Source organism: Tursiops truncatus, chromosome 3 (assembly GCF_011762595.2).
Source record: "Tursiops truncatus isolate mTurTru1 chromosome 3, mTurTru1.mat.Y, whole genome shotgun sequence".
NCBI lineage: Eukaryota > Metazoa > Chordata > Mammalia > Artiodactyla > Delphinidae > Tursiops > Tursiops truncatus.
The window spans coordinates 100,487,201-100,512,822 of record NC_047036.1 but is presented as its reverse complement, the minus strand read 5'-3'; the positions used below and the strand labels follow the sequence as shown (position 1 = coordinate 100,512,822).

The following is a 25,622-nucleotide window of genomic DNA, read 5'->3' as shown; positions in this document are numbered from 1 at the left end:
ATTTTAGAGACTCTGCCTAAAACAGCCCATGGGTAGGCATTACATTTTCCAATGATAGACAAAACAGGTAGACTTACTTAGCTACTTTTGTGATCTCCTTCAGAGCTTCACTGAGAGCATATCTATAAATCCCATCTACTAAAAAAAATGAGATTCTGGTTCAAAGAATAAAAACATATACTTGAAATACCCAATATGAAACTCACTGTAGGAGGGTAGACTTGTAATCAAAAGGCCTAGATTTCTACAGAGCATACCATCCTTTCTGTGGGATGACAGGCTTGGTCCTTTTTAGTTTTCTTTTCCTTGTTTTTCCTCCTTTTCCTCTCTCTAGCTCTCCCTCTCTCTCCAAATATTCTGAAATCCTTACCACGTGCCAGGCACCAAGCTAAGACATTGGGGTACAGACTTGGATATGATGGTACCACCAAGGGTCACCGGTGTCAGGAAGTTATACCTTTCATCGAGTTGACCATGTTTTAACTGTATCCTCTCTTAGTTTTCTCTTGATCATGATCTTGCTGAATGAAGGGACATGCCTTATTTTGGCCCAGCAAAATGCATGGCTTATTGCTAAGGACATCACTGAGACAAGGGCACTGGCAATCCAGGGATCTGACATCCAGGAGGGTCATATAGCTGCACTGTTCTCGGCATGGGAAGGAAAACCCCAACTGGCTGTGGTTGGAGCAGAGATTCTCAGTGAAGGTACTGGAAGGCGTTTGAGTAAAGTCTCTACATGATACTTTTAAACCTCAATGACTTGCTGCTTCTTTAAAAGTCCAGCCTTAAGAAAGTTTATAGACAGGCCCAGCTCTTTTAATGTGCAGACACTCGTGGTGGCAGACATGTGGTGCAAATATGACGTGGGTTCTATATTCATCCCCTTTGGAATTACACAATTCAAAACCAGACTGGGGAGGGCGAGGAAAGGAAGCTGGAGGTGGAAGAAGGGAGTTGTTTGTTCATAACTTTTGGGACTACACTTAAACCAGGATTAGCATGCTGAAAGAATGTATTTCTAGTGGGATAATTTTGGTTTCCAAGGCAGATCTCCCCCCGTACCCTCCTACCTATAGCTCATGGGTGTTCTACATGTTTATTTCTTGCCTTCCAAGGGCAGTGCTTTAAGATAGAACATGGGGTCTTAGTTGCAATAGCTTTTTCTATGTCTCAACTCATTAAATTTGGATACTAAACCTTGTTCTACTGTCTTCCTATGATGGAACACTCTTTCTCCTTTTCCCAGAGGGTATAAGGACCTTATGAATAGAAACTCCATTTGTGAGTCATGCTCTCATGAATCCTGCAAACTCTAGCAGCTTTTATAAAGTTTGCTAAGCTGTGCCCAGACACTGGAGATATCTGAATATTTTAACAGTCCCCCATAACATGGGCATTTTCCTCCACACACAAGATCCTCCTATGCAACAGCAGAGGACAATGCAAAATTGTGATCATTTCAAAGGAGAAGCTGTCACTTAATGAACGTAATCTGGAGAAATGGTTCAAGATTCGGATCTCCTTCCCCCATGTCACAGGGACAACGCTTCCATATAAAATAAGGGTTTTCTCTCTGAAATGAATGTGAACCCTAGGGAGGCAGAGGTGGGGTGGGCGGGACAAGAGTTGGGCAGGAGAAACAGAGAACACCGGGGAAACACGGGGAGGGGTGCAGGGGAAGGAGACCAGACAGGCTCTAGGGGTTTTTGGAGCAGAGGTGGTCACCCCAGGTACACCATGGTACTCCTCCTGACTCATTGGCTCTGGACCCCAGAGCTAGTATATTAGACACGAAAACACAGAAAAACATACTTTAGATCAGAGATTAGAACTTGAAAGTACAGTTTTGGGGCAGAAACTCTAATGTCTATAGCGTTACTCAGTGCCCTTTTAGTACTAGCATTCTAACAAACTTTTCTGAACTGTTACATTGGTAAGATTCAGTCTGCTCCAGGGGATTCACTCTAGAACTATGCAATCAACATACTCTCAGCTAGCTTGGTAACATACCTATGACTAGGTAATTATATAATTATCCCTTCAAGATCCTTAAAAAGCCTATGAAAATACTTTAAGATCAAAAATTTAAGATTGAAATGTGGTTATTTGATTATATCCAGAGAAATTATGGCAAAGATGCCTTTGTTTACCAGGGATTCCTTTTTGTGCTGACTGCATTTTCCATCATGATTCTGGAAATGCTGTTCGGTGGGGCTGAGGGTATGCTTGACTTGGGACAGGTTTCAGCCAGGGCCTCACCTCTACCTTCCCAATGTCTTCCATGTCTTTGCTCATTTTTCTGTTTAGTAATATGTACTGACAATAAGGACAGAAATGTGTGTGTGTGTGTGTGTGTGCGCTGGTGGTAGGGGTACCCTGAACTCTGACCTCCTATTGGGCACAGCAGATGACCACTGACATACCCTCACATCAACTCAGGCCAAACCTACCACTCTCTTTGAAGTGGCTGTTGAACAATCTTGACATCTATGTAAAATATGGGCTACTAGCTCTTGGGTCCGGATGTATAATTCCCAGTGTGGCTAATTCCTTGGCAGTAGAACCCACACTAATGGTGTTTATTGCTTAATGTCTTTTTAAGGAGTCTACTCTCATGTTGGTGCTAGGATTAGGGGTTTCCTGATGCTAACCCCTCAGGCTACAGTGCCTCTGTGGTCAAAGGGGATGTGACCAGTGGTGGCCAGGGGTTAATGCCCTCTGCCTATCGGTAACTGGAATCGACGTTCACTTCAAGTGTTACAGATCTTGGATAGACTTAAGCTCTGGGAAATGAATGTCTTACTGGCATTTTAAAATAAGTAACTGCAAACATTCCCTTTGAGTTGTAATAATTCAAGACCAACTTGTCCTTTATAAGAAAAAGTAAAGATAAATCTGCTTGTTATAAACAAAGTCATCCCCCACAGTTGAAACACACTGGAACAGCTATTCGGAGTAATAGAGTTGAATCTAATTTTAAAGGGCAATGAAAAGAAATTTAGATTCTTTGCTATCAAGCTGTGACCAATTTTGAAAAATAAATAGCAAACAGAACCCCCTCACAGAGCTGACATTCTTTAAAGTGTTGTATTTATTGTCCCTATTTTTCCTTTACTAGGGGAAAAAAAAATCTTAGGAACTAAAATGTGATTCCAGTATAGGCCTGGAACAAGGGTCCACTGCCCGACTCTTTCTCCCAGGGCTATACTGAGAGGGCCACCAGCAGCATAATGCTTAGAGCCAACTCCAACCCAATGACTGCCATTGCTTTCCAAAGTTATATGATCCCAGGCAGTCCCTGCTCCCAAGAGGAACCATGTGGCCTTCAAGCAAATTCTTGGGCCAAGATTTAAAGGCACCACTGACAGATGGACACTTGGGTTCCTTTCTTTCTTGCATCTTTCTGGGGGATGCCCTTTCTATGGGTCCCACAGGCAAAATGAAGCAGGCACCAGAATCACTTAGGTATTTTTCATGTCTACGCTCCCATGCTAGTTCATCTCTCTGAGGAATCTTTATCTCAGCTAGATACATCTACCCTTGCTTTATCTAAGGAACAGACTGGGCTGGTTCTCCCTGCCTCTGTGTGATGATGAATCAGAGAAACCTTCCCCCATATGCCATGGACAAACTAGTGGGTTTTCACTTTCCACAGAACACATGCCAAACGACAGCCATGATAAGGGATAAGTTAATTTATAAGGTAGGGAGGGGAAGGGGTCTGGATGTTTATTTAACTACATTGAATATTATAATTTTGGGGTTTCTGTTTATCACTGAAGGAAAACTCTGTTAATACATAAAGCCAGTGAATCTGACAGGTTCAAAACTGAGCCTTCAGAAGGACTGTTCCTTAAACTGAGTAGGAAAGTGTTAACCCAGTTGTGGGATGTCTGAGTAACCTCATAACCTCCTTTTGTGTTCTGATTTTTGCAATCCTATTATAGTAGACTGTCAGCTTTGTTCTCTTACTTGTAAGAAGACAGGATGAAATATATCTGGCAGGAGAATCTACTGGGATACTAATTGTCTTGTTTCCAGGTGCTGTAGGAACCTGGAAGAAATGAGAGGTTTTCTCCTTCTCGCTCCCAAGGAGTTTGCCAAGCCTTTGTGCTTCCTTGCCTCAGGGTATTTTTGGTGACTTCTGCTTAAGGACAAAAGCAGAATTTTCCAGGCACCAGAAGACAGAACCTAAGATGGGGACGCAGAGGGGTGGGGAAGATAGGTTGGAAGAAACCGAAGTGGACCAATACCAGCGTCTGGGAAGGCAAAGGGTATTTTTTTCTATCTCCTTCCCACCCCAGGCACTGGGCTTTTAGCACTGGCCAAGCTGCCCTGCCCCAGTGTGGCCAGAAACAGCCCAGACTTAGGCAGCATGTTGAGCCTGGCCCAAGCGGAATGCTGGTGACCAGTAAATACTGAAGCTCCAAGGTGCTTCCTTCAACTCATGGAATGAATGAGACCCCTAGGGGAACCCCCTAAAATGACTGAGATTTACTTTTCCTCTAGCCTGAATGGAGACCTGGAGCAGAGTAAACGTGATTTAGAGGCGAAAAAAAAGGAAAGCGACATTTCTTACACCTTAGAATTCTGAACTAACATTTACACTCACAACACATTCACTTGTATTTGTGTACCTGTAACTATTATATACATACACACACACATCCACACAAATGTTTTGGAGGATTTTGGAAGGGTGCTGAAAGGCGTGCCACAGCTTTCTTTTAATTTAAATGATTAGTCTCTTTTAAAAGGGTGTTGGGGGTTTAACTCTTCTGAAATAAATCTGTCAAGAGGCACTCACTGACTTAACTCCCTGTCAACTGCTCTCTTCTTAGCCCTCTCCTCTTTCTTGCTCTGTTAGGGAGTTAGTTGTATGTATCCCTGGGGGATGAAGGAAAGCTATGCTGAAGAAGGACTTTGCTCAAAGAGGAGACTGAGACGCTGGGGACCCTGGAGATGATCCTTTTATATACGCCATGCATACATTTTGAATCACAAACATTCTGTTTGAGAAAGGCCATTGTTTTGTTGGTGGGAGCTCAGAGACCGGCTCATGGACCAGAATTGCGGTTCCAAACACTGAGGTAGAGCATGGCAGGACCTCACTTCTCCTGAGGGCAGCAGACTGCTGACTAAAGGAGCTTTCAGTCTATAACCAGCAATGAAGGAAAACCTCAGCTCTGTTTCAAAGTTCTGATTCTGATCGGAGGTTGACTCATTCTACCCACGGCAGGAAATTTCATTTCTATACTTACTTGGTAGTTGACTCCATTAAAACAAAGACTGAAAGCCAAGGTCAGTTGGGAAGCACAGCATGTTTGTGATCTGAGTAGATTCCTCTGCCCTCTGCTGCTGGACTGAAGCCCCTCCAACAGGGTACTTGCTCCCTTTCTAAGGCCCAGTTACAAGTCTGCCTTCTTCTATTTGGGGAAAGAGTTGTAATTTTCTACTTCCTTGGTGTCAGCCCCTGGGAAAGGTGCTCCAGGACTGGCGTGTAAAAGATCATGCAATTCAAAGTGAAGGCATGGCACTGCTGAGCACTACAACCCTAGCACCACGTACCGTGCATAGTCACACAGATGCTCTTCAATCAGCGTGTTAGAGGAAAGATTGATGCAGCTGTCGTACATCTCCTAGAGAGGTGCAATTAAAAGTCATCTGAACACATGCGACAAGCTCAGCACATGCACAAGTCTCAATAAACAGGAGGCAGGCAGGAGACAGATTAAAGGGTAGAAGCTTCAGACATACTTTGAGGAGCCTGGGGGAACTGCTGAGATCTCTGGCTTGCGCGAGAGGAACCCTTAAGTCACCTGGAAAAGTTTTATTCCAGCAATGTAAGTTTGGACATATTTAATCCAAAAGGCCTGGTGTTTGGGGCACCAGTGTGACTTTTCTAGCTGAAGCAAATACATGCTAAAGTCTTTTAATAACAAAGACAACTCGGTGGAAATCAGTGTAATTAAAATGTGTGTTCAGTTAATTCGAGTGATATTCACTAAAACTTGATTTTGGTATTGCAAAGAAGAATTTGCACAGTTCTTAGACCTCACTGGAATGGGATTTCACCTTATGGCAAATAACAAATTATGCAGGTATGACTCTGGTTAGCAGGATGGATATTCTGGACCCTTCTATCCCTCAGAGAGTTTCACATTTTGGCTGCTATACCATGTTTTTTTAAGGGCATGGCATGCACAGAACATGCAGGAAATGTTGCCTAAAAAGATGATTGTATCTCCTATTCACTGGCTTTAAATCCAGATTATAGTGCATCGTGTTACAACAAATGCAATTACACAATGTAGTTCATGGCATACTCTGCTGTCCCCTGCGCGCTGGCAAGCACTTCAGACCACTAGAGCTTCCTTAGGGGCTTGTGTCGTAAAACGCCAACGAGGGGGTCCCTGTGGTGTATTCATTCTAAAGGTCCTTCCAAAGTTGAGTAGTTTAGAAACAGAGTTTCTATTTATGTGCTGTTTAATTGGGCTCGAGAATAAACTATCCAGTCCCGTGAGGAGAACGAAGGCTTCCTGCGGCAGAGTCAGTGCCAAAGAAGGGCCTGATTTCACATCAATTAGTAGTCTAATCTTGTAGAAATGGCTCCCTGTCTATGACTCCTAATTCTCAAGGATCAAAACTACTTAGGGAAATTTAGGGACCAGAATACAATCTCCTGTGATTTGTTTAACCTTTCTCTCTTAGAGTATTTTCAAAATGTACTCTAACACGACATATCTCATTAGAAACACATGAATTTGGCTTTTCATGAATCCTTTGGAATTCTCCTGGGGATGCCCTCAAGGTGGCCAAGGGCAACAATCTGTAGTGTTCGGAACAATATAATTAATTTAAAGGAATAAAAAGGATATTCTCCAAATAGCACTCACCGCCTTATTCTTTCCTTTGCTAGCAGAGCTCCCTGGATTTCCCTTACCGTCTGCGGTCTTCCTCCCAAGTGAGGTTAAGGGAAGAGTGGAGGTCTTCAGCTGGTTGGACGCCTGATAGTTATTATTATTGTTCTGGTTGCCACTTAGCGTCTCCATGATGGATCGGAAGGTTCCAAAAGGCCTTTTCAGTTGATCCCCTGGTTCACTGCTTGCGGAGGTCCGCTGGAGGGCTCTGCCCTTATCTCGGTCCTTCTCTCCGTTTAGTTCAAGGCTAGTTTGCTCCATCTGCACCACAGGCTCCTCAAAGGTAACTCTGAGTTTCAAGTTCTGCGACGTTCGGCGCTTGGAAGATGGGGACTTGAGGGCGCTCTTGGGACTCGTGGCCACTTTCTGGGCAGCTGTGCTGTCAGGGCTGGGCTGAGGGAGTTCTCCAGAGGGCTGGTTTGGGGGCGCGGTTCCTGAGCCTGGACTCTGGGATTCCAAGTCTGGCTCGCTGCTCTCTGAGGTGGGGGACGGGCTATGGCCCTCCAGAGATTTGGAGGCCTTGATACTAAAAGGAAACCTGCGTCCTGATGCCAAGCTGTGTTTCTTTATCATCAGGTGTAAGCTTTCTGCGCTGTCCATACTCTCCATGCTTTCCACGACAGGCTGTGGTCTGGGCCTGTCAACCTTTCTCACAGGCGTGCCCTTGGGGTCCTCAGAGTTGTTGGAGTCCGTGTCAGACTCACTCAGTGGCCGCTGCATCAGCTGCTTCAGCCTGGCTAACTTCAGTTCCCTCTTCTCCAGTGGGGTCTTTTTTGAATTTCTAGAAGAAGCCTGAGCATCCTGGAATTCCAAGGACAGCTTTTCCTGGGTGCAGACATTCTCTGAAATATCTTTTCCTAATAACTGGCGTAGGATTTTATCCGAATCTTCGTCCTTAGCTTTGGCCCTCGCCCGGCTGGACACGGACAGGCTTCCAAGAACTTGAATCCCCTCTTGGATTCCTGGTTTGCTTTTGCCTATAGGCTCATCATCTGCATCTGGGGATTTCCACTGGGACTTTCTGGAAGCTGGGGAGGAGGGTGAACTGAAAGAGGATGAAGGACATATGAGATGACTGCCTACTGGGTTAAAATAACTCAGCCACAAATCACTGCATGGCTTAAATGCCACTAATAACTTACAAAACACTAAGACTGAAATAAGAATAATGAATATGTGTTTCAAGCAACCTACAAGCATTCCATGGTGGCAACCAGAACCAGTATAGTATGCCTCATACCTTTTGCTTTGACTACAGAATTTATTCTTTTGTAGTTTTACAAAACTACAATAAATAGTTTTACAAAACTACAATGAACTACTGTTTCATTGTTTATACATTAATTTTGCACAAATTTTCTCAATTAATCCCATCTTCAACAACCTTATGAACCTACATATCTTTATTTCCATTCCATAGATGAAGAAATAAAAGACTCTGAAAGAGTAAGTGACTTGTTTCTAGTCCTGGAAAGAAGAAATGGCACAGCCAGAGATAAATTCAAGTCTTCTGACACTAGGTCCAGTGCCTTTCTCCATGTGTTAGCTCATTTTTATTCCTCTTTATAAGAATAAAATGTTTTCTGTTATCTTCTTAAAAGATATTAAAAGAAAGTCCAAAAGAAGGCTCACACGTTAAAGACAGTTAAGAATTCTAACCACCAACGTTCCTGGTATTACCTGGGCGAAGAAAGGAGAGATTTGCCCTCTGATTTCTGGGCTTCCAGAAGTTGTTGGAGCTGGTTCTGCAGTGTGACACGTTGCATTGTCTGTCTGGGAAAAACAAACCAAAATATATAAGCTCTCTGACACATTGCTACTATCATAAATGAACAGGTATACATTTTTTTCATGATGATTTTCGATAAGTTGCAATAAATCTAAAAATCTTACAAATGTGCATAATCTTCATCCTTATAATTTAGACATTTTCCTGAGGATGCACTCAAAAGTACCCCAAAAGATAGTCATTATTCACATGAGTAAAAAAACTATAACCTAAATGATCATCAATAAGACTGAGTAAATAATTTATAATTATTTCTGTGAAGGCAGCTATTAAGAATGATAATATATTTGAATATCTATGACATAGAAAAAGTTTCCCTAATATATGTGTATATAGGTAGAAAGTACACAGTATGAAGTGTCCTTTAGAAAAGGGAAAATTTGGACACAGAGACAGACACACACAGCGAGAGCATAACGTGAACATGAAGGCAAAGATTAGGCTGATTCATTTACAAGCCAAAGAATGCCAAAGATTGGCAGCACACCACCAAACACTAGGAGGGAGGCATAGAACAGATTCTCCCTCACAGCCCTCAGAAGGAACCAACCCTGTCAACACCTTGATTCCAGACTTCTAGCCTCCAGAACTGTGAGAAAACAAATTTCTGTTGTTTAAGCCAGGCAGTTTGTGGTACTTTGTTACAGCAGCCCTAGCAGACTAGTATACTAGACATATGCTCACATATTTTTATATTTTCATATTTCACATGCTCATCTATTATACTTAAAAGTTGATGAGTCCTTTCTGAGGGCTTTTTTAGAATCTAGAGAATAGAGTCCTTTCTTTCTCCATTCATACTTGTGATTTCTGTCATCAGTCCATCTAACTGCCTCCAAATAGTTTTCTTGACTGTGTCATAATTCACTCTGACACCTAAGAACCCTATAAAAGGAGTTTAACCTCCTTTTAATCTTTCTTCATCTGTTTTAACCCCTCACTAAATGTTTTTCTAAAAAACTTGACATGCAGTTCCAAATTTCAAAGTGGGAAAAGTAGAGTGCTCTTACGTATTTTTATTTTGTATGCATTCTTGAGACTAGGGTCAGCAAACTATAGACTATAGACTATGGGCCAAATCCAGCCCATCACCTGTTTTTGTAAATAAAGTTTTATTGAAACAGAGCCATACACATTCATTTACATATTATCGAGTGCTGATTTCACGCTACAAAAGCAGAGTTGAGTAATTATGACACAGAACATGTGGTGCACAAGCCTAAAATATTTACTATCTGACTCTTTAGGGAAAAGATTGCTGGCTCCTCCTTTAGACAATTAAGTTTTCATTATGTGAGTCACAGAATGAGTGAGAAAAATGAGATCACAGACTTCTTAGGTCTTAGGGATGAAATGTTAGGACTAAGACTGACCACTTCTGAGAAAAGGAGAGTATTGGGGGCTGATGGAAGGTTATTATCCAAATCTGTTCTCACAGAATTAAATTTAGGCAGCTGACAGCTGTTGAGTATGTGCAGTGACATTTGGCAAGGAGAAGACTGGGCTTCCTCAAGCCAGTATCTAAGATTCGGCAGTCCGTTTAAGAACACTTGTAACTCATTTGTTTAGTTCCTCATCCCTGCTCACGAGAGCTGCTACCAGTTTTGATGCTAACCGTATTAATTTTCTACTTCTGTTAACAAATTATTACATGCTTAGTGATTTAAAACAACACATGTGTATCTTACAGTTCTGTAGGTCGGAAGACCAGAATGGGTCTCTCCAGATTAAAATCGAGGTATCCACAGTCTGCATTCCTTTCTGGAGGCTCTAGGATGAAAGTCTATGTCCTGCTTATTCAAATCAGGCGCAGACTCGGTTCCTTGCAGTTGTAGGACTGAGGTCTCTGTTTTCTTGCTGTCAGTTGAGGGTCATTGCCAGCTCCTAGAGGTTACTGCACTTCTTGGCTCACAGCCCCTTCCTCCCTCATCAAAGTCTGCAAGAGCAGATTGAGTCCTTCTCACACTTTGAGTCTCTCTGATCTCCTTTTCTGCCTTCTCTTTACTGTTACTCATGTGATGAGATTGGACCAACCCCAATAATCCAGGGTGACCTTAACTCCATCTGCAACCTTAATTCCCTTTTTGTCATGTAAGGTAACATATTCATACCTTCCAGGGATTAGGATGTGATAGACATCTTTGGGGGACAGTTTGCGGCGGGGGGTGGGGGGCGGGTACCACACTAATACTGCAGAGTTCGGTAAATACTGCTTACTCCTCTAAAATCAGAATCAGTTTTCCTTTTTCCAAGTTCTGTAATAATTAATGTGTTTTCTAAACAGATTTCACTTTCTGTAACCTATGGCTTTTGACGTGTTTTCTTAACTTTAATGCACATTCTGATAATACGCTTCTATGTCCAGAGTAAATCGAGTGTTACCATACATTGTTTTCTCTTTATTGAAAAAATACCAAGTTATTTCATTGTTTTTACCCAACATGGAAAGAGTTTGCTAGCTTTGTTTAACTTAGTTTTTTTCTGATGGCTAAATTAATACAATTACTTTAAAAATTCAAACCATTTAGAAAGAGTGAGTAACATTTTGGAGTGTATCATACCAGCTTGTGGCGGCAGGGAGAGCGGGGTTGGGGGGAGAGAGAGGGATTTCTTAGAAATGAGATTATACTGCACACTGTATTTTGTAATTTTCTTTTTTTACTTAAGGAAAGTAAAATACACTGTGTGTGTGTGTGTGTGTGTGTGTGCGTGTGTGTGACTTCATTTTAACTTGATTACTTTTATAAAGACCCTATCTCCAAATAAGCTCACATTCCGAGGTACTAGGGGTTAGGACCCCAACACATCATTTTATGCGGCCACAATTCAACCCATAATACCTACGCCTGTAGATCAGGATCTCTAAGAGAGCTGAAGGTTGCCATTTCTAAATAATAGCTATGTTTATTAACTCCAAACGGTTGGTAAAAATATTCTAGTAGGAAAAGGCACTCAAGACTGTCTCCCACTCAACAATTTTGGGCTGAAAAACTAGTGTTTTTAAGAAACCTTAAGAAAAAACATTCCATTGGACCATTTTAAAGTTCCTCTTGGTGGATATGTCCATATACTACTGGGGGGAGTGTCCACCGGTGCAACAGTTCTGGAGGACAGTGGCGAGATCTATCCACATTTTAAATACATATGCACTTTGTTCTGACAATTCCCCTTCTAGGAACTTTTCAGAAACACCAGTACATGTACATAAAGACGTGTACAAGTATGTTCGCTGTAGCAAGATAACTTACTGAGTTACGAATCTGTGTGCATTTTCCCCAGACGTTCAGGCTCGCTTAGCTCACCTGCCCCGGGGGAGTCTTGTGTAATTGGGCAGAGGATTCTTGGAGGGAAAGGAACCGTTCTAATTTTTAAGTTTAAATTTTATTTTTTTTTCCTAGTAAAAGCCTAAATTCATTAAAGAGAGTATTCTAGGTACTGGCAGGGGGAGAAGCAGAGGAGTACAGAGACTCTTACCTCTAAGGCAAGAGGATAGAAGCAGAGAGAGAAAACAATTCCCCGAGCTTAGCGAGGAACCAGAGGATCTCAGGACTTGTCATATTGTTGCATGAATTACACTTCTAATCAGTTAAGGCCTCCTACCAACCACAGGTCTTTTTTCACAAGGAAAGAAAAAAAAATACTTTTTATAATTTTAAAATAAAGCTTCATTTTTTTCCTTAAAATTTAATTTTTAAGGTTTGTCCTCCTAATCTGTCACCATTACTTTGAGGACTATTTTTGATGTTCAATGATTCCCTTCCTAGTATTGCAGCTGTCACTTGGCTGATGTGTTTTCCAAGGGCTGACCTTGGTTCCCTCAGACGAGCATCAGCTCCTTAATCCTCCAACCTGCTGGAGACCCCTCAGATGGCCTCTCCTCTGGTCCTCCTTTCTTCAAGCATATCATGGCAGCCTTCCAGAAATGCTTCCCTGGCATCTAGGTATGCAGTGTGTACCAGCTGAATCATCTCATCAAAAAAGAACTGATTTTAGCTAGACAAAGAGTGTTTTAAGTAACATCACGCTAAGTTTACATTCTGAGGATTTTAAATTCTGAGGATTCATGAATCGTCTGCTTAATTTTTATAATAAATTTGCCAGTGATATTTACCAGGTGACCTGTCTGTAATTTCCCAAATATACATTTTTTCTTTTTGAGAAAACTGAGAAACTGGCCCATCTCTAGCCCTTCTCTCTCTCTCTTGCTTTTGATGATTTGCTAGACTGTTAAGGACAGAAGTTTGGGATGATGCCCACGTGTGCTTTCCGCACCTGCCACGTCATCTGACCCTGAGATGTGAGCACAGAGAGAGGCTCCTTTCCCTTGTCTACTGTGGCTTAAGTTCTCCGCTTAGGAAGCTAGCTCTGCATTTTTTTTGTTTAAATATCATTTTGCCTCTGCAGAAATGGCATGAATGCTGGCCATGAGGACTTGGGACGGAGGAAGAAAAGAAGATGAGGAGGATACTAGGGAACTCCTGTAAGACCAGCAGGAGGGAGCCTTCCAAAGACCTGGCTGAAACCTAAGCACAACGACGAGCAGCCAGACTTGGTTCTCATGGAACGAACAGGTCACTCACTCCTTCAGCTGCTTGGTTAGCTTCACCACCTGGGAGGCCAGCGACATGCAGGTCTCCACCACCACCAGGTACCGGGAGCACAGGGTGTGTCCGTGGCGCTCAGCGCTCTGGGAAGGCTTTTCCCCCGCGTGGTTCTGCATGGTGACATTTGCTCCATATTCAACCAGGGTCTGTTAGAGAATGCGGAGACATGTGATTATATCAGAACCTCCCTCTAAACGTTATGTATTTATTATTTTTTTGAATTGAAGTACAGCTAATTTACAATATTGCTAGTTTCAGGTGTGCAGCAAAGTGATTCAGTTATATTTATATACATTTTTTTCAGATCTTTTTCATCATAGGTTATTACAAGATACTGAATATAGTTCCCCATGCTATATACAGCAGGTCTTTGTTGTTTATCTATTTGATGTAGTTAGTATCTGTTAACCCCATGCTCCTAATTTATTCCTCCCCCTGCCTCCCTCTCCCCTTTGGTAACCATAAATTTGTTTGCTATGTCTGTGAGTCTGTTTCTGTTTTGTATATAGATTCATTTGTATTATTTTTCACATTCCACATACGAGTGATACCATATAGTAGTTGTCTTTCTCTGTCCGACTTACTTAGTATGATATTCTCTAGGTCCATCCGTAAACATCCGTATTTTTTAATGACTGTAACAGAAGGTTGAATGGAACTTTTCCTGTTGTTCCAAAACCAGTCACCAGAGCCCAGAGCGGGACACGGTTGGGTTGAGGAGTACCATCACACACAAAGGACAGCCTCTGGTGAGCTTTCAGTGGTCAGTGTCAGATGCCTCGTTTTGGAGCCTACAACGATGCAGCCAACCAATCCCACTACTATCAATCTCACAACAGCCTCGGAAGGAGACTGGGAAGGGGTGGAGGCTCCTTCTTCCTTAGAGTCCTTTCCTCTAGGAGGTGTGCAGGGCAGTGTCTGTGGTGAGAGGCTTTGTCCCTTTCAGTGGGTGGGCCCTTGAAGTTGGGGATGCCCATAAGAAAAAGAAGGAATTTTGTTTACTTTTTCCTATTTACTTGGGCAGTGCACATGATCTGTTGCTGAACCTACCCAATCAGGAATAAAAAGAACAGGAGAGAATTGTCATGTCAGGGCCCACATTCCCACCACGTGCCATGGCAAGGGTATGTCCCATATATTGAGCAGACGTTGTAGAAGGGAGCTTGCTGTGAGCTTGTTATCACCCAATTAAAAAGGAGAGGGTTCTCGGGTGACTTCCCTGGTGGCGCAGTGGTTAAGAATCTGCCTGCCAATGCAGGGGGCATGGGTTCGATTGCCTGGTCCGGGAAGATCCCACATGCTGCAGAGCAACTAAGGCCGTGCACCACAACTACGGAGTCTGTGCTCTAGAACTCGCAAGCCACAACTACTGAGTCCACGTGCCCCAACTACTGAAGCCCGCACACCTGGAGCCCATGCTCCGCAACAAAAGAAGCCACCACAATGAGAAGCCTGCGCACCACAATGAAGAGTAGCCCCCGCTCGATGCAACTAGAGAAAGCCCGTGCACAGGAACGAAGACCCAATGCAACCAAAAGAATAAATAAATAAAATAAATTAAAAAATTAAAAAGAAAAAAAAGGAGAGGGCTCTTTAGCAACAGGAGGCGGTGGGGTGCAACACAGGTGGAGGGGACTGTATGGCGGAGAAGGGTGTGAGGTCGGGGCCAGATCTCCTGTCTCAGGTATCAGTGGGAAGACTCTAGAGGACCCTCTGAAGTCCCCACCCACCGTGCCCACCAGAGATTCAGCCTCTGAAGGCTTCCCCAGAGGGCATCAGTGGCCAACCATAGTGAGCTAAAGAAGCAAGACAACTTTCAGGGAGATGCCATGACCTCTGGCAGTAAAGCAAAGAGACAGTTGACTTTTTCTCTCCATACCTCCCCTTTGTCCCCAACACCGGAGCCCAGAAGAGAGAGGGGAATAGGAGCTAAGGTGGTGTGTAAAAAACCAGTCATGCCTCCGTCCCGTACCAAGTCCCTCTCACCCTGAGTCTGATCTGGGTTGGGGAGGAGAATGCTTTGAACCAGAAATAAGACTGAGATTTTAAACTGGTTTGAAGTAAATTTGTTAATAGTCAAACAAAAGCAAAAAGTTAAGGAATCTGGCCAGGGTACCATTAGTAGAGGGGAGAGAGATTTGATGGAGCACGGTTGACATCGTTAATTTTTTTTTTTTTTTTTTTTTTTTTTTTGTCTGCACCTCGGCTTGTGGGATCTTAGTTCCCTGACCGGGGGCTGAATCCTTGCCCTTGGCAATGAAAGCCCGGAGTCCTAACCATTAGACCGCCGGGGAATTCCCGGACATGGTTAATTTAAAAAAAAATCAAAACCCTCTTGTTTTTATGCTGTGATGACAACAGACCCCACAGAAAGCTGTTACACCCACATTAATCAACTGTCAGAGTCTGCCGTATTTTTTGACGCTATCAAGATCAGTCTGTAGACCTCTGGATTTATTTTAGTAACAGAAAATGTTTTTTCCACAAGAAATACTTGTGATTTTTAAATTCCTAGACTCCTTAGACTCAGAAGTCATTAAGGAGCTTCATTTTCCTCTCGGTTTAGGATCACTCACCACAAAAGGTGCTATAAGGCCACTGCCACCCACGTCACAGGGTGTCGCAGAGATCACCTCACCCTGAGCTCTCAGAGACTCAGCATAAACGCACTATTATCGCTCCCCTTGACTCTGGCCTCTGCAGTTATCTTTCCAATGTTTTCCATACTCAGTTCCCCTCTTCACTTCATAAAGGTCCTCGCTCACCCCCTTTTCTACTTTCAATCTCTTCGTACCTATTTTTTTTTTTATTCTCACACCCAGTGGATAGACCCGCTTCCAAGATTATTCAAGTTTCCACATGCATGGTGTCTAGCGCCAAAAATATCATTTGTGTTAAGTGGAGAGACGAACACTCTGAAAAGACAGACGGCCTCTCCTCACATATTAAGAAGGAAAATAAGTAAGATCTCAAACAGAATTAGTGATATCAGCTGGTTTTCTTTGGGTTGCAGTCATTTACTGGCTGATAAAAACAGTCTACTTCAATACTATTAAATATAGAGTGTTTTGTCACATGGAAAAATGAAGTTTTCAGTCTTCATTTAATTATTTTTCCTCCACAAAAAGTAATGCTACTCCTTTCATCTTTCTGCAGATCCTGGTAAAAATTTAAATTTCTCTCTTTTCTCATCACTCCTTTTATAACTTGGTGTCTTAAATTAGAAGATGCACGCTTCGCCAACAACAGTGGGGAAACTTCCCAGACACTTGAAATATTTCCTATCAGCGTGGCTTTCCACAGAGTGGTTGCATGTGAGGAGACTCTGCAGAGGGCTTTTCGCTGTGACCTCTGCTTTCCGGTTTTATGAATCTCTTGCCTCTTACGTTTACTGCTTTTCCACATTGTCTGAATTCCCTGAGTCCTCTCTACCTTCCCGAGCAAGTTCTCACTTCCCTGTTTTCTCTCTGAGATACAGTCTACCTTGCTCACAGTAGGACCTCAGTAAGTACCCGTTGAGTTTGGAATAAAAGAAACAATACCTAATAAGGCTGAAAAAGAGTGTTGTTTTCTTAGAGTTCTTACATACGCATACTTTGAACTGTATAAATCTGGTGCGGTAAAAGTATTTTCTTTAATCATGGCCTTCAGCCGTACGTTGTCAATCACCCTTTCCTACATCTCAGGCAGATGTGGGAACAAATCCATAGATGTTGGGTCATTTTCAATGATGAGAATGGTGTGACTGGTTGGACTCTGGTAATTATGATTTATGTTCATAAATTAAATTCCAGGTCAATTCTAAATTCTGTTTCCAATTCAAAGCTTTTCCTCTCCTCACACTGTCACTCTCCCTCCTTCTCTTCAGCTCTCTTCTCTCTTCGTTTTGTCAGTCAGGGCCTTACATTTTCTAGGTAAAAAAGCCTATCCAGTTTAAAAAAAATTTTTTTTAATTGAAGTATAGCTGATTTACAATGCTGTACTAATCTCTGCTGTATGGCAAAGTGACTCAGTTATACACAGAGACATTTTTAATTTAATATACTTTCCCATTATGGTTTATCACAGGACATTGACTATTTCCCTATGCTATACAGGGGGGTGGGAGAAGGAAGGACTGGGAGTTTGGGATTAGCAGATGTAAACTATTGTATATAATAAATACCCAGTTTTCACATTCACGTGTGCCCCAAGCTTCTGAGGACTCTCGCAGGGCCTCCCACTATGTGCTGTTAGGATGGCGGCACTGGGTGTGGCTCAGCTTTGTGCAGCTCTGCATTCAGCTGTGGGACGAGAGGCCAACCCCTCTTCCTGTAGGAACCCTGTGCTCTCTAAGCAGCTCTCCTGGATGTACCTCCAAGTGGCCTGGGGCAGGGGGAAGGGCCTCCCCACCTCCTGTGGCTCTGCTCCCCAACCTCTCTACATCACTGCACACAAAGGACATGGTAATATTCCCAGGGTATGTTGGGCTAAAAGGATGAGGCCACCGGAGGCTCTTGGGTGGAGCGGCTGGCCAACTGAGGCCCTGCTGAGCCTGCCCACGGGCAGAGGGGACCAATATCGAGGGCCTCCTGTAATCAGTTCTGGGACTTTTTGAATGCTTTGGGGAAGCTCAGTCCTACTACAAAGAACGGGAGAAGAAAACGACACCACTCTCTCTCCTAAGCCTCCTGCTTGCTACTCTGAGGAATTCTTCTCATTCTTTCTTAAAAATTCGGTCCTGTGTTTCAGACATTTGGGAAGGCGAAGTGTGCTAATGACAGCAGGAAGGGCGCACCCTCCATGTGACGGACTCAGCGATGTCAGTCTGGTAGTGGTTTCCTGCTGTCTTGAGAACATGGGGTACTTCATTGTCCTCAGCATTGGGGTTTTAAGGTAATGCTGCAAGGGCAAGAAGTGTCCCCTTCAACATCCTGTGACACTCCAGGAGAAACCCAGACAGCTACTGATGCCAGTGTTTGTGTGCATTTCTGGAAATACAAACGTATCAGTTTGACTCCTCACGATCCACTATAAGAGGAAAAGCTGATTTAATCCAGACATTCTCCCAGTGAACAAAATTCCCATGTTTTGTTTTATTACTTGATGCACTCATTTCTCTCTCCAGAGCAGCAGGGCCTGTGTACCTGTATGCACCCGAGGTAGCCATGCTGGGAAGCCACATGAACGGCGCTGTTGCCTTCCTGGTCTACTTCATCCAGTGAGATGCCCTGCTCTTGCATGAACTGAAGAAGCCACAGCAGAATCTTTTCCTATTAAACACAAGGACAGGCTGGAATTAATAGACTGTCACGTAGTGAAGTCTAATATAAGGACAGAGGAAAACAGAACTCCAACATGTGAAGCTTAGATATAGCCAAGCTTACCTTACGAGGAGGACATTTCCATTCAGTATGAACTGAAAATTCTTGCATCTCTGACTAAAGTTAATGAAAGAAGAATGCTCTGAGAATTTGAAGAGCAGAAAGTTATCTCAGAAACGCTCTTGTTTTGCTTACTTATTCTACAGGTGGGAAAACTGATTCACAGAAAGTTTGAGTACCTCCTCAGTCACACAGTGAGACAGTCAACGTTGGAACCAGCCCAGTCTTTTGAGTCCAAGGCAATGTTTTTGTTACTTTGTTATATTATCTGGAGGCTTCAAGAATATTATTGTAAAACCTTGGACTATTGAGATACCCAGCTTCTACTTTAAGTTTATCATGCTTCAACCATGCCTTCCTAATCCCATACCGTACAATCAATCAGCTTACAAAAAAGAGGCAACATCTTAAGTTGCTAAGTATAAGATAACCACACTGAAATAAAACTGGGACCCTCTTGATTTTTCTGACCAAATGTTGGTGTTTTTTTTGTTTGTTTGTTTTAACAGATAAATCTTTCTCTTCTTCTATGTTAAAGGAAGGGGACCCAAAGCTTTGAACACAACCTTTCAAAAGCAAAGACACAGAACAGTCAGTGTGTGTTGTCATAATCTGTTTGCATTTTACCCACTGAGTCTTTTGTGGTATTTACATGTTACGTTTGGCCTCAGGAGAAAGCACGGGGATGGGAATTCACTGTTTTAAAATAGAAAAATTAAACATAATGTTAAAAAAATATGAGAGTGGTAAAAACAACAGCATGAAGTTTAGTGGGTGGAATTTGACATTTAAAAAGATGATCATGCGTTTGAAATAGCCTTGAACCTCTCCTTAGCCTTTTAAAGGATTTTCTTTTCCAGTTATTTGCTTGGACTGGTCATGAACTTTTATATTTTTCTGGATTAAATTTGCCTTCACCTTCTGAACATGCCAACTAATCTGCTAAAGGAATGCTGGATAAAAATAGCCAGCTCCTTTCATGTTTCTCCCCTCATGTGGGGAACAGGGCACTGTTTATAAAGGCATCAGTGACATCAGGGAGAGACTGAATATTTGTACCACACCTTTTTTTACACGAGCAAGCAGGGAGTAACCCCTCTAAAGAGCAAGGAGAGAAAATGTAATCAATACCTACAACCGACCAAGAATGCACCCCGGGAAAGCATGGTGAGCGTTAGCTGCAAAAGCAGACAGACCTTGTAGGAAGTGAAACCCTCCACGTCCCTAGAGAATGAGGTGGAGCAAAGCCTGGAGGCTAGGGTTGGGAGGTAGGAGTACGATAAGATAGGCTGATGTGCTTAATCCTCTTCTTCAGAGGCAAACTTGGAGGAAGCTGGGAGTGACATTTGGACCAGAGCAGGTGATGTTTCGAATGCATAAGGTACAACAACTTCCTTTATTTTTCCTAATTAGGTAGGGAAAAAACCGAAATATTTTTATCTGGAGACAGATGATCGAACCATGTGATCTTAACTCCTGAAAAGATCTGGATGAGTGGGTGTACCTCAAGATCAATGACATGACCAACTGGTTAGAAGTCAATGCCTAAGACACAGAAACATCAAGCGGGCAGGTTGCTGGGCCCCTACTGGTGAAAAGGACAGTGCTGCCATCTTCAATGTCATTGTCAAGTTTGTGGTGACCCCCATGATATTAAATGTTAAAAATGCGAAGTGGCAGAGATTTTAGGGAATGATCCAATTCAATTATTTTACAAATCAGAAAACTGAAGAAGACAACTGGATATTCTCTGATACTCTAGCAGCTTCTCTCTTTAGCAAGTAAAGTTCAGAGGAGTTCAAGATACTCAGAAACGTTTTATATGTACCTTCTTGTCAGGCATACTTTCATGTTTTTCAGACTCAATTAAATATTATAGTGGATATGTCTATTCCACATGCATAGAAAATGCCCTTTATTATAATTCAGTGTTTCGAATAACTGAATATAACTGAATAACTTACAGTAATGGAGTTATAGGAAATAGAATACTATTCCTAAGACTAGGAATTTTCCCTTTGTAGAAATCTGGGAAGAATCTAGAGACCTGGACTTTGCAGGGGCTTGATGACCTGGGAGAACAGGGCAAGGTCTGTGTGAGGCAGGAGTTGCCTTGGCCCCTGACTCTCCCAGTCAGGTGCAGTCCATACTGTTATGACAACCTGCCTGCTTTTCTTACGATGTCATGGATAATTCTTTCCTATAATTAAGGCTCTTACCCAATTCAACATGCAAGACTTACATAAAGGAAGAATGTTTATCCTATTGTTCAGAACAAGGCACGTCTTTGCCCAGCCCCTCCAATTCAGTTTTGTGTTCTGCAGTGGACAATTTACTTTAATAAGAAGCTATGCAACTGGCCTGTTCACTGAGAAATCGATGGAAATGACAATCTCCCCTACGATACGGTGCACAGAAGCACTGCTCAAAGGGATGGGCTGGCTGTCCACTTAGGATTTCTGAGAGGGACATGGAGATGGCTAGAATCCCTTGGTTTGGGTAAAAGCATGTTTAGCATCCAGTCTCTGAGAAATGCTTTCTGCTCTGATTCTGGAGAACATTCCAGCAGAGATCCACAGTCCTACAATTTAAACAGTGACTTATTTGACAAATATCTAGTAAGGAGAACAGAACAAATACAGCTATTTTCTCCAACTAAGAAGGCCCTTGTAAATGCATACATGTTATAGATATATATGCAACGATGCCCACCTCTTCTTTTATCTTTTAGACATTCCGCGGGTTCTCTCCTCTGCCCCCCACCAGTGTGTGCGTGGTGTGTATGTGTGTGTATGTGTGTGTGTGTGTGTGTATCAGGAAGATGTTAAAGGAAGAATGTAACTTCAGATCTTCATTTTCCCATAGGCATTGCTTTCAGAGAACATCCAATGCAGTCCCACGGATGGGCTGGCTCTTCTGTATTATTTCTGTTTTACAGAATGCCTCTGCAACTGACGTTCCACCCAATCACCCACGCACCCACCTACCCATTCAACTTACATCTAACGACTTGAAACCTACTTCATGTACTTGTTTCCTCCTCTTGAGATTTTCTGCTCTTTTGGTGACCTGTTTTAATGTTGTATTTTGCACGTTCTTAAAGGCAATGCAATTTATTTAAAGCGGCAATTAATGCATGTAATTTATGAGATTTGCTGGACAGTCCAATTAAAAATGTAATTGAAAACTATGCCACCGGTTTATTACTGGTATCAATAAAATGTCTACAGTTTTGTTACAGCCATAAGTTCAAAAGGAAGCAGCTTTGTCTGTGATCATAGGTTATCAACTCTAACGTGCCATCAATTATAAGATTCACTCCAGTTTTTGACACGTTCAAATGTAAAAGGATGGCCAGCAATAATCTCATATTGTCATTTACTGTAAGATAAATGTAGAATCTAGAGATAGTAAGATGTGAAAAAAAAATACATCTAAGAATTGATTAAATAGGTTAAGGCCTAAATAATTCTTTGTCCAATTTCTCTGATACTTCACTCATAGTGAAATAAATATATTAAATAATATTTATAAAAATAATAAAGTGGAAGGTATCCAATAACCATAATAGCCAACATTTACCTAGTGTCTAATATGTGCTGGCAGTGGGCAGTGCTTCATGTGGCTTTTCTCATTTGGACCTCAGAGTAACCCTGTACAGAAGGTTCTATTATCTCCATTTTAAAGATGAGGAAACTGAGGTCCAGGGAGACCTTTTCTTTTTTTAAAAAATGTAAACGTATGCAAGGGCTAGGATTTAAACTCAGACTCAGGAGCTAATGTTCTCTGTCTTCTGAATATGAATATCCACCATGGCTCATTGCCCCATGACCCCTGACTCCATAAAGGACACACTCCCTTTCCAACCCTTGGGTCACAGAAATCACATTAACTGTCAGTCTGTGGGTTGTGGAGCTCTGTGTTGGTTAAGCTTTTTCAAAGGTCCTTGGAGAACAGATGAATGCTTGTGCCATTCAAAGATTTTTCAGTTTGCTTTCATCTGCAATCATAACCCTTTCAGTGTTGTTTACTTTTTTCTACCCCATGACAATGAAACAATAAAGTCAACAGAATATTTCCCCCTTTTTTTTTTTTTTTTTTCCCCTTTTTAAAGTAAACCGTGGAAAAACGATAACACAGCCTGTGGGAGGAGCCCCCTCACCAGCATGCCTATTCATGACCATTCGTAGGAACCGCTGAGCTTTTTCTTTTTTGAAAAAGTGCTTTTTGTTTTTTTTTTTGATCTGTATCAGGGCAAACATTTAAAATGGAGAATGAACATAGCGTAGGCAAATGTGCTCTTTCTTGGTAAATGCTTAATGCTATGATTCCTGTTGTTTCCGTAGCAAAACTCCTTGACCAAAAGTCACATGAAAGATTCAGAAACAAAATGATAAGTCTGATGTTGAAAGTATCAGAGAGCCCACTGAACCAGTGACCAATGCGAAACAGGCCGGAGCCCCCAAGCACCTGAGGGCAAGAGCTTTGCTGGGATCCTGGACGACACCATCTGAACCTTCATGTTCGAATAAAACCGCCCAAGTTACACAGGCGGTGACTTTGACTTGAGACAATTCTGTCTCAATTGTTTCGCCAGCAAGCATCTCTCTCAAGGGACAGCAAAGCAGGCCCATCCGAGGACGCCCCTGCTCATTCCCTGAGCGTCCCTCATGCCTTCACCTTCATGCTCCCCGTGGCCGGTTCTGCTAGGTACAATCAGGGAATGAAATAGCTGCCCCCTCCGAGACCTGGTGTGTCAAGAGGAAGAAAATCAATTCCTATCACCCAAAGATCTACCACTCCAGAAGACCACTAAAAACTGCTGGCTACCCTGTGGTTCTGGAGCCCTTAAAGGTAATTTTAACCAGTAAAAGGACACAAATTGCGAGTCAAATGGAGCTCATTCTTTAAGAATCTATAGGAGGGGCAGAGGGCAACTAAAATAAACCCAGAGAGGAATTTTCCTCTGTACTGTCCTTTCCAAGGGTATTTACTGAAGAAACAAAACCAGAACACACTCAAGTGCCTGCTTGATGTAGAAAAACCTGCATGTGCTGAATCCATTAGAAAACTGTTCAATAACAGTCTTCCTTGTGAAAATATTAGCCTTGTAATGGTTCCAAGTTCAGCATCTCCACAGGTTATCTGTTACATAAGTGGTCGCGGTGGATGTAGGATGGCTGGGCAGAATTTGCAGTCCTAATGGGCTTCTACGTTTTCTACGTAGTTAGGAATGCTCTCCTGAAGGCACTGCTGGAATGCCTTGCTGTACTTGAGGTCATTAAAAATGCTTATCAGCTTGAAATAACAATCTGAAGACTGATACTAACATGAGGCAAATGTTTGACATGGCTCTTCACATAGGTCACTAATTTCCATATTTTCCTCTAGTCCAGCCAAGCAAACTACACTATCACCCAGCCAGTCCCAGGAATGGCACTTTCTTTTGTTCTGTCCCAATAGCTTCAAAATTATGAGAAGCCTGCTGTGAGAGCTGAAGAGAGAAACTGGCACATATAAGCAACACTGCTCAGGACAAAGAAGGCCGGATGCCCAATTATTGACTTAAAGTCTCAGAACAGCAGTGCAATCCTTTCCTCCTTTTCTTTGGCAAGCTCTTCCAAAAGTGCAGTCAGCCTTTTCACTGATATCTGAAATTCCTCTTTAGGCTTTACATAAGCAAGTGAAATCAGGGGTATGAAACAATTACTCAGACAATTTGAGAAGACATAAAATTTTGTTTTATACTGAGAATGATTTATGAAGACTATTGTCTTAATGATTCTTTTGGTCATTTTCTCCCCTTTGCCAGTCTAAGCAAAAAAAGGGCATCTTAACAAATCTTATTAATTCTTATGTTTGTTTGTAGAGCACCATGACTGGGGCTCATAAATGCAATACACGAAGAAAACGGAGTCATTATTTCAAAGACATTGGCTTTTACAAATTTTAAATGTTCTTCCTGCTCCTTTCTTCATTCCATGAATTTCATACGAGCTGTGTTAAGACACTCCAAATATCACAACGTATTGTGAGATAAAATTGTAAAAAAGGACTTCTGCAGCTGTATCCGTGCCACTGTAAACAAGCTATACAAATTATCTACACAAATGGAGGAAAACCAGAATCTGGTCCCAAAGCCAAAGGACCTGAGTTGAGATCCAGCCTTTGCTCTTACTAGCCATTAGACCACATGCAAGCCACTTAAGATTTCTTTTTTCATTCTCCTCATCTATAGAATGGGGATAAAAACAACAGAATCCAATAAGGTTGTTTTAAGGCATAAGGCAGATAATGTACACAAAATCCAACGGCATGGTGCTTGGTACATATAGGAAACATTACATATATATTAATTGAAGTTACCATGGCACAAAATAAACTATCACCTAACATGACTCCCCCTGAAGAAAGGCTGTGGTAATATTCTAGGAGTCTATTTTTAAAATTTGAGATTGTCATGCTTGAAAAAGCATAATCTCTTGTTGACAATACCACAATTTACTGCCACCGGGAAAGTGTATGAAGCCAAAGGGATAAGGTTATATGCATGAGAAGCAATTTTCTTTGCCACAAACAAATGTGATTAAATCTATTTTAATACAGTGCTGACTTTATTTATATTTTTTTAAGACGGAGATTGGCATTTTGTGGTTCCAATTTTTTTTAAAAAGATAATTTATACTCACCCTTCTCAAAGGGAGTTAGTGATGATTTTTTACTGCATACACTGGACTGTGATCTGTGTACATCAGTTACTCACACTGGGATTTCCTAACGCAGAAACTGGTTGTAACTGAGACTCATTTAGTTAGTGTGATTGCTTATCTTTAATGGACGGAGACTTCCTCGATTAATGCCATACCAAAGATTTTCTTCTTAATTTTGGTTTCAAGAAAATCTATCATTTTTCCTTTTGACAAAAGTTAAGTTTGTTTATTGT

The 25,622-nt window shown here is 42.1% G+C and overlaps 1 protein-coding gene across 8 annotated transcripts in view; it reads right to left on the bottom strand.

Moving 5' to 3' along the window:
* SNCAIP (synuclein alpha interacting protein) overlaps nucleotides 1-25,622 on the bottom strand; it is a 150,377-nt gene that overhangs the window by 5,756 nt on the left and 118,999 nt on the right. For 5 of the 8 annotated variants that reach the window (XM_073802439.1, XM_073802440.1, XM_073802442.1 and 2 more), the window contains exons 7-12: nucleotides 18,683-18,736; nucleotides 18,443-18,568; nucleotides 13,293-13,462; nucleotides 8,604-8,696; nucleotides 6,900-7,968; nucleotides 5,572-5,642 (exon numbers count right to left, since the gene is read on the bottom strand). In XM_073802439.1, the coding sequence (XP_073658540.1) occupies nucleotides 5,572-5,642; nucleotides 6,900-7,968; nucleotides 8,604-8,696; nucleotides 13,293-13,462; nucleotides 18,443-18,568; nucleotides 18,683-18,736 (1,583 nt within the window). The remainder of the gene's footprint in view (nucleotides 1-5,571; nucleotides 5,643-6,899; nucleotides 7,969-8,603; nucleotides 8,697-13,292; nucleotides 13,463-18,442; nucleotides 18,569-18,682; nucleotides 18,737-25,622) is intronic. The other 3 variants (XM_073802444.1, XM_073802443.1, XM_073802445.1) reach the window with 3 other exon arrangements.